This window comes from Homalodisca vitripennis, unplaced genomic scaffold, assembly GCF_021130785.1.
Source record: "Homalodisca vitripennis isolate AUS2020 unplaced genomic scaffold, UT_GWSS_2.1 ScUCBcl_2602;HRSCAF=7533, whole genome shotgun sequence".
In the NCBI taxonomy this organism is placed as follows: domain Eukaryota; kingdom Metazoa; phylum Arthropoda; class Insecta; order Hemiptera; family Cicadellidae; genus Homalodisca; species Homalodisca vitripennis.
The window spans coordinates 25400-35000 of record NW_025778714.1 but is presented as its reverse complement, the minus strand read 5'-3'; the positions used below and the strand labels follow the sequence as shown (position 1 = coordinate 35000).

At 26.5% G+C, this 9601-nt stretch overlaps 1 protein-coding gene across 1 annotated transcript; it reads right to left on the bottom strand.

Moving 5' to 3' along the window:
- Positions 1-5551: 5551 nt before the first annotated feature.
- On the bottom strand, positions 5552-8385 carry LOC124372130 (molybdopterin synthase catalytic subunit-like). Its single transcript, XM_046830497.1, has 3 exons — positions 8244-8385; positions 6002-6141; positions 5552-5696 (listed from the first exon to the last, which is right to left on the bottom strand). The coding sequence occupies exons 2-3, from the start codon at positions 6128-6130 to the stop codon at positions 5577-5579; spliced, it is 249 nt and encodes an 82-aa protein (XP_046686453.1). The 5' UTR covers positions 6131-6141; positions 8244-8385; the 3' UTR covers positions 5552-5576.
- Between the last annotated feature and the right edge of the window lie 1216 nt (positions 8386-9601).

Here is a 9601-nt window from a genome sequence, read left to right as displayed (position 1 = left end):
AAAAATTTTAAATTGGGGTTTTTTTTAAAAAATTTTTTTTCAAATTTTAAAAAAAAAAAAACCAAAAAAAAAACTTTTTAAAAAATTTTTTTAAAACCCCAAAAAAAAAAATTTTTTAAAATTAAAAATTTTTTTAAAAACCTTTTTTTCCCCCTTTTTTTTTCCCAAAAAATTTTTTTAAAAAAAAAATTTTTAAAAACCAAAAAAATTTTTTGGAAAAAAAAAAAAAAAAAAAAAAAAAAATTTTTTTTAAAAAAAAGGGGAAAAAAAATTTTTAAACCAAAAAAAAATTTTTTTAAAAAAAAAAAAGGAAATTTTTTTCCAAAAAAATTTTTTTTTTAAAAAATTTAAAAGAAAAATTTTTAAAAAAATTTTAAAATTAAAAAAAAAAATTTGGGGGTTTTTTTTTTTTTCCCCAAAAAAAAAAAAAAAATTTTTTTTTTTTTTAAAAAAAAATTTTTCTAAAATTTAAAAAAAAAAAATTTTTTTTAAAAATTTTCCCCTTTTTCCCAAACCCCCAAAAAAAAAAAAAAAAACCAAAATTAAAAACAAAATTTTTTTTTTTTAAAAAAAAAGGGGTTTTTTTTTAAAATTTTTTAAAAAAAAAAAACAAAAAAAAAAAAAAAAAAAAAGGGGAAAAAAAAATTTTTTTTTTAAAAAAAAATTTTGGGGGGAAAAAAATTTTTTTTTTAAATTTTTTTTTTTTCCCCCCCCCGGGGGTTTTTCCCCAAAAAAAAGGGGGGGAAAAATTTTTTTTAAAAAATTTAAAATTTTTAAAATTTTCCAAAAAAAAAAAAAGGAAATTTTGGGGTTTTTAAAAAAAAAAAGGGTTTAAAAATTTTTTTAAAAAAAAAAATTTTTTCCAAAAAATTTTTTTTTTTCCCAAAAAGGGAAAAAACCTTTTTTTTTAAAGGGCCAAAAACCCAAATTTAAAAAAATTGGGCCCCAAAAACCCCATTAAAAGGGGGCCCCCCCCCCCCCTTTTCCAAAATTTTTTTAAAAAAAAAAAAACCTTTTTTTTTTTCCCCCAAAAAGGGGGTTTTTTAAAAAAAAAAAATTTTTTAAAAAAAAAAAAATTTTTTAAAAAAAACCCCCCCTAACCCCCCCAAAAAACCCAAAAAAAAACCCGGGGCCCAAAAAAAAATTTTTTAAAAAATTTTTTTTTAAAAAAAAAAAAGGGGAAAAAAATTTTTTAAAACCTTTTTAAAACCCCCAAACTTTTCAAAAAAAATTTTAAAAAAAAATTTTTAAAAAAAAAACCCCTTTTTTTTTTAAAAATTTTTAAAAAAAAAAATTTTTTTTTTTTTTTTTTAAAATTTTTGAAAAAAAATTTTTTTTTTTTAAAAAAAGGGGGGGGGGGGGTTTAAATTTTTAAAAAAAAAAAATTTTTTTTTTTTTAAGGTTTTTTTTTTTTAAAAAAACCCCCAAAAAAAATTTTTTTTAAAAAAATTTGGGCCCCCCAAAAAAAGGGAAAAAACCCCAAAAAAAAAAACCCAAAAAAAAAAAAGGGAAAAAAAAAACCTTTTTCCACTTGGGGGGGTTTTTTTTAAAAACCCAAATTTCCAAAAAAAAACCCCCTTCAGGCCTTTTTTTTAAAAAAACCCCCCAAAATTTTTTAAAAAATTTTTTTTCAAAATTTTTTTTTAAACCCCCTTTTTTAAAAAAATTTAAAAATTTACCCCTTTTTAAAAATTTTAAAAAATTTTTTTTAAAAGGGCCCCCCCCCAAAAAAAAAAAAAAACCAAAAAAAAAATTTTTTGGGTTTTTTCCTTTTTTTTTTTTTTTCAAATTTTTTTAAAAAAAAAAAAAAAATTTTTTCCCTTTAAAAAAAAAAAACCTTTTTTTAAAAAAAAAAAAACCCCCAAAAAAATTTTTTTTAAAAATTAAAAAAAAATTTTTTTGGGATTAAATTTTTTTAAAAAAAAAAAAAATTTTTTTTTAAAAAATTTTTTTTTTTTAAAAATTTTTTTTTAAAAAAAATTTTTAAAAAAAATAGCCCCCTTTTTTTTTTTTTAAAAATTTTTTTAAAAAAAAAAAATTTTGGGTTTTAAAAAAAAAAAAAGGTTTTTAAATTTTTTTTGGAAAGGGTAATTAATTTTTAAAAATTTTTAAAAAAAAAAAAAAAAAAAAAAAAAAGGGTTTTTTTTTAAATTTAAAAAAAAGGGAAAAAAAAAAGGGGGGTTTTTTTTTTTTTAAAATTTTAAAAAAATTTTTTTTAAAAAAAAAAAAAAAAATTTTTTTTTTTTTCTTTTTTTGGGGGAAATTTTTTTTTTTAAGTAAAAAATTTTTTAAATTTTAAAAAAACCCAAAAAAATTTTTTTTTTTTTTTTTTTTTTTTAAAATTTTTTTTTTTCAAAATTTTTTTTTAAAAAATTTTAAAAAAATTTTTTTAAAAAAATTTTTTTTTTCCCTTTTTTGGGATCCCCCAAAAAAAAAAATTTAAAATTTTTTTAAAAAAAAATTTTTTGGGGAAAAAAAAAAATTTTTTTTTTAAAATTTTTTGGGTTTTTTTTTTTTTAAAAATTAAAAAAAACCCCTTTTTTTTTAAAACATTTTTGGAAAAAATTTTTTAAAATTTTTTTTTTTTTCCCTTTTTTTTCCTTTTTTTTCCCCCCCAAAAAAAACCCCCCTTTAAAATTTTTTAAAAAAAAAATTTTTTTTTTTTCCCCAAAAAAAAAAAAAATTTTTTCCCCCCAAAATTTTAAAAATTTTTTCCCGGAAAAAATTTTTTCAATTTTTTTTTTTAAAAAAAAAAAAATTAAAAGAAATTTTTTTAAAAAATTTTTTAAAAAAGGGGCAAAAAAAAATTTTTTAAAAAAAATTTTTTAAAAAAAAAAACCCCCCTTTTTTTTTTTTTTTTAAAAAAAACCCCCCCAAAAAAAAATTTAAAAAATTTTTTTTTAAAAAAAATTTGGAAAAATTTTAAAAAAAAACCTTTTTTTAAAAAAAACCCCAAAAAAGGGGAAAAAAATTCCCCCCCGGGTTTAATTTTTCCGGGAAAAAAATTTTTTTTTTAATTAAAAAAATTTTTAAAAAAAAAAAATTTAAAAAATTTTTTTTTTAATATACATCAAAGGAAGTAGCTATTTGACTGAAGGTAAAATTATTATTTTTGTTTTGTTTGTTTTTTGAAAGAATTGGAATAACTTTTTTATTATCTATAATCACATTTTCTTTGTTAAGGAATAATCAAACATAATGTGTGATTATGCCCATAAAGTGGGGGGGTGGAATTGTGTGTGTGTGTTTGTGGTGACATTCATCAGATTAATAGAAATATAATACCTTTCCATGGGAAACTAGGAGATTCCCACCAAGAACTGGTCTTGAAATATCCCATAAATAGTATTCATTTGATACTATAGAACTGAAATAGAATTTGGTTTTTAAAAACCATTACATTTTTTTATGTTGGTTAACTCGCACATTATAGGGATTATCTTTAAGTTAGAATACATGAAACGTGGAACTACTAAACAACCCCCTCTTTTGAAATTAACTTTTATTTTCAGACACATGTTTCAGTGTAAACCATCTTCAGTTAAATTTATAGTTCTTTTACTTGATCACAAAACATCAGTTAATTTTTCATTTTCTAATTATCAACAGTAGTCTGATAAAGTTGCAAGAAAGGAACTAACCATAGTCCCCTAAATTTTGTAGATAAAAGGTATTTATTTTATTATCACACACTATAAAGAAATCATAAACAAATTTTTCAAATCAGAAAAATAAAGTAAAACAATTTATTTATTAGCTGTGTGATAACTTATTATTTACCATTTTTTAGAAAGACCACATTAACAAATTTTAATTGACTCAAAGACAATGTAGTTTCTAAAGAATGTTCATATTTGCTACATCATGACGTTAAGGCAGTCTACTTGGATAATGATAGACGTGCTTAATCACAACTATAAACACACTACACTTTCTCAAGTGTTCCATCTTGAATATAATTTGTTTACACTTCACCCATCGCAAGCAACATCCTTCAATGCACTTAATTACTAACTGTGGATTTGTGATTTTAGTTAATTTTGAGAACCATAGATGTATGTCACATGATAACCTATGACCATTCCTCGAAAGACACACGCACAAAACATAACCTGATCTAGTGCATGGAATCTAGATGTCGACGACCCCCCAGGAAAGTTAAAATCCTAGTCCTAGTTCAAATAGCATTGGATGACACTTTTTATGTTCATAAATGCATATTGAAAGAAGACATGTCTATTACCATTTACCACCAAAAGTGAATTAAGATACTTAAACTTTTATAAAATTATCCAATAATAAAGACCCTTCAACACTTTGTTATAGACATTTATTTTGTAACAATGTACATTTTGAACTCCAACAAATTCATCATCAGGATACTTTGTAGGTTAAAGGTTTAAGAATGAAGTAAATAAATAATTGAAACCAAATTGTCACGTGTTTTTTAACTACCCTTCGGAGCAGCAAACTTTTATTGTATTTAATTTTATGTTAATAATTAATTTTATATAGTTTAAAACAGTCCTATTGAATAATACACTGTTTTGCCTAGAAAAATCTTTAGTGCCAAAATTTATCCTAACATTAATCATTATTATCCAATTTTGGGGGGGTCCAGACAACTTATATTTTTTTCCCGTTAGTGGGAACAAGAGAGTACAGTGGCCTTATTTTGGTTGTTATCCTTAAAAAAGTTTTTGACCGTCGTTGCTATGTTTGAGAATGATCTTTCCAGCAGTAACATCAGTAATTGCTGAATATATTTAAAGTGAATTAATAAATCGGTTTTACTACAAAAGTAAACTTTGGTGGGGGTAGGGGGCGGTGGCCGAATCCCTTGGAGTCCCCTTAGCTGGTCCTACGCCCTTATTTAGTATTTATTTTGTTATTTTCATGAGCCAACTCTTCGAATGGCCAGTTATTGTATACACATTTCCTTGGTAATTTACATCCTCTTTCAAACCCCTTCCTTACACAGTAGTCAAACCTAATAAATCAATCAAAATGAGGGTTACTAAACCAATAAAATTTAAAAATTTAAAACACATCCGATTTTTAAGATTTAAAATAAACCATCACACTCACACTTAATATTTTGCGTTGGTTATGTAATATAGATCTGTTATCCACAATAAGTTCAGATTTTGAAGATGGCTCACAAATGTACAATAGAAAACTAGTTTTCACAGTTACCTGTTGGTTACACTAACCTCTCTAACTACACAGCGCAATTTAAAGGTGTACAAGAACGGTTACCAAAAGAATGAAGGGATGGAATTTAGTATTGGAAGCAGGATTTCCAACTACCCCACCAACATGGTATAGACCGAAAGTTTCAATGGTTCAGACTTCATATAAATCTGACTATTGATCACCTCTATTGGACTTATTCATAGTTACAGTTGATCTTAGCAAATCAACCCATTCAGATCAGACATTTCTCATTCACAATAATTGTGATGAGTATAATTATTATACCCATCACATCATCCAAGTCATTCATGTACTCGTTTTTATAACCTAAAAATTTACGTCAGTGTCCTAGTTGAAAGCTGATAGTTGAGTTTCTTTATTTACCTGTGGTATATTGCGATGTTCTCTACGTCAGGCCATTTCTTTCTGATCTCAGTGCAGACCCGCTTTAGCGCCTTCATTGCCATTGTGTCATACGCCTCATAGAGTAACTTTGACACCTGAAACGTTATTGAGAGTGCTTTTTGCTTGCTGATAATCTACATTATATACTAACACAAGTAGTGAAGTACGTATGGACATTAAAGTAAAATTTGTCAAATAAAAAATATAAATAATAATTTGAACTTTTAGAATTTGTCCAATTATTAAGCTGAATTGATCTAAAAAAAGTTTTGTTTGTCTAGTTTATCCATCTTATTAAGTTAAATTCTTCTCTTTTTTACTAAACTTGTTATTAATCTAAAAAATTTTGAGTTTATTAGTAAATAGAGACTGTATAACTGTTGTTTTAAAAAGAGCTTACCTTAAGACCGTCGAAGTTGTCTCTTGTAGTTCCGATAAAGAGAGAGATTGCACCACATTTCGGAGACTTCACTAATTCAGAGATTTCATCTACACTCAGACGAGATTCTACTAGTCTAATGTAATCCATTGTAATCTATCCTGTAAAAGAAATTCTTGATTACTTCAGGAAAAACATACTTAATATTTAGAAAAACAAAAAGCTTTTCACCTAATGTGTCAATATATCAATGTTATTTTGCCCCTGGAATACACCAATTATCTATCTAGACAGTGTTTCTGGCCACTTATCCTTAATATTAAAAAAATGTATTTAATTCAACCACTTGATTGTTTGTATATTTGAAAAATATAAATTTTGTAATCAATATTTAGTAATGTTGGTTTTGTTGTTAACAAATGAACCTTTCAAATTAAAAGCCTTTGTCAAAACTTTGTCATGTATGTATGTATCAACATTTATAAACTTAATTCAATTGTATTAATTAAAAGAAGCAACCTGAATGATTATGAACCTAACATTAATCTACAAAACTTTTTCCTAGTCTAGGGATTATGACTGTTTTGAGTAAATGGTGTATATACTTGAAAACAATTATAACGGTAATAAATAAAAGCAATATACAAAAAGTTTGTGATTTCCGTAAATATAATACTAGAAACAGATATAATGCTTTTAATAACCAACATAATTTACAATTATATATAAAAATAGTGGATATTGGAAGTTTTGTTTAATACCTGCTAATCCCAAAAGAAATTAAAATAGTAACTGCTAAAGCATTCCAAAGAAATTCCAAAAACAAAATTGATAAGTTTATCATTTTACTTATAAGTTATGTACTCTGAACTTTGTATCAAAAAAAATTAATTTACTTCACTAGGATTTTAGTTAGCATTTACACTACATACACATTTCAATATAAATTATAGAATTGACGCTTCTTAAATATTATTTTATTACCACCTATTGTTTTTCAACAAATGACAAATTGTGCATATTGTACACTTCATTAAATAAATATGTTTTATCTATTGTTTATCTCTAGCTCAGATCAATGGCCTTGACAGTAACTGCATTGTGCAATAACAATGTTCTATAATGAACTCTAAATGGTATCTTTCCATTCATCCTCATCCAATCCAAAAACGTAATACAACACCCACAAATTGTTTAGTTTCACTAAGCAAAACACTATCATTGTTGTAGATAAATAACAGACACAATGCATCTGGACAAAATGTCCGTGCCTTCCTCTTGAAACTAACTATGAAGCAAAATATGACCTGTCTGGAAATTGGAAAAAATAATTCAGTAAGATGTGCAAATAATATGCGCAGCACCGAAAAAAGATTAAATATTGATAAAAACCAATGGGACTAATTTGGAATATAACCTAAATTTCAAAAATTCTATTAATTATTGTGCAATATACGGCGTGATTAACTAAAAAGTTTTTTATGGAAGTAACAATATAATATTTAAAAAGAAATTATTATTAAAGTAGTTTTAGATCGTTTTAGGGGTAGAGTACGATATGCGGACCCGGTTTCCCGGTTTTTTTATATAGAAATTACTAAACGATATTTAATTATTATACCCTTCGATATATTCAACCAATAGTAACTCATTTGAACAATAACTGCACTAACTGTACACACATTTTCATATTCTAAACACAATTTGTTCTATAGGTAACTTATCTTAAATATAAGATAGTTATATTTAGAAAAACTATGCAAAACACTAAAAGGTAATTTTCTGTGTCTCTCTCTTAGTTGCAAGATGTTTGTTACGTTTTCTTTATTATTTAAATGACATCTTTCATGTCAACTGTGAAATTGTTAATAGTGGTTTTAGATCTTTTTAGATAATGTAGCAAAAGTAAACATCATCAAAACGTGTTTATGAAAAACCCAAAACTAAGTACGTTTACTGTATTTCCTTTTTAGTAAATAGTCTAAAACTCTTAACTTGTTAATGGCCAGACTTATATAAGAAAGTTAATTTGCTATAAAGCAAATAAAAAAACATAATATTACAACATAAGTCAACAGGTGTCCCACCCACAAATTAACTACCCTAGTATGCTAGGACAGCTGATGTCCCAGCTAATCTCAAAAAGTTTAAAACTGCAAATTTAGTTACTCTATTACCTAATGCATTGTTTTATTGACTTTTATTTTACTTATAATCTTAAAAACTAGAACCTGGCTAAAAAATTAGAACAAACATACATTACCTCCACTCAATGGTGGGATTACTGCAATAATATCTCCTGATTTCAGCAATAGAGGTGACTCTTTAATAGGATACTCTTCATTCACAGCTAAAATAATGTTTTCCCTAATATCATTCAATGCAAACTTATCAACAACTTCCTCCAAAAAGATCCGAATAACCTATAACAGAGTCTACAGTAAGAGTTCCCTCTCGATTTCCAAATAATTCTTTGGCTTTGGCAAATAATAAAACTGTTACAGTCACCTCTTTCATATTAAAATGTCATCAATGACATAATATCAAACACATTGGATAGCCATTAGAATAATAACATAATGTTAGTGTTATATAAATATAACCTTGAATTACACAACCTTCTCCAAGGCCCAAGCAGCCGGACGAGGACACGCATATTATAACCACCGTGAAGTTAGCGTCACTTTATCGTCCAGACCGTCTAGTGCATCAATGTTGCAGTCATCAATCTGAAGGCGTTAACAAAAATTCAAAAACTGAGATAAATTGTATAATACTAATTATAAAAACGATCTTTCACAAAATCAACACAGTTTTTTTCTATTTATTACTTTCCACAAAGGTTTCCCATTAAATGTGTCATGAATAAAAATCCCAAATATAATACCTAAGTAAACCGTAGGAATGTATCGTAAAATGGACGTCCTCTAATAAATGCCACTCCTGAGACTTAACCAAACAAGTGCCCGCAATGGAACTTTGTACACAGATGCTCTGTAAAGCTGAACTTTAATATACCAACCGTCAAAAAGGTGGTGTCGGCCGTCAGAGGTCCTATCGTCGAAATTAAATGCACCGTTAGACGGGGCGTTCTCGTATAAAAGTCACTCCTGAGACTTAACCAAACAAGTGCCCGCAATGAAACTTTGTACACAGATGCTCTGTAAGCTGAACTTTAATATACCAACGTCAAATAGGTGGTGTCGGCCGTCAGAGGTCCTATCGTCAAAATTAAATGCACGGTTAGACGGGCGTTCTCGTATAAAAGTCACTCCTGAGACTTAACCAAACAAGTGCCCGCAATGAAACTTTGTACACAGATGCTCTGTAAGCTGAACTTTAATATACCAACGTCAAAAAGGTGGTGTCGGCCGTCAGAGGTCCTATCGTCTAAATTAAATGCACCGTTAGACGGGGCGTTCTCGTATAAAAGTCGCTCCTGAGACTAAACCAAACAAGTGCCCGCAATGAAATTTTGTACACAGATGCTCTGTAAGCTGAACTTTAATATACCAACGTCAAATAGGTGGTGTCGGCCGTCAGAGGTCCTATCGTCAAAATTAAATGCACGGTTAGACGGGCGTTCTCGTATAAAAGTCACTCCTGAGACTTAACCAAACA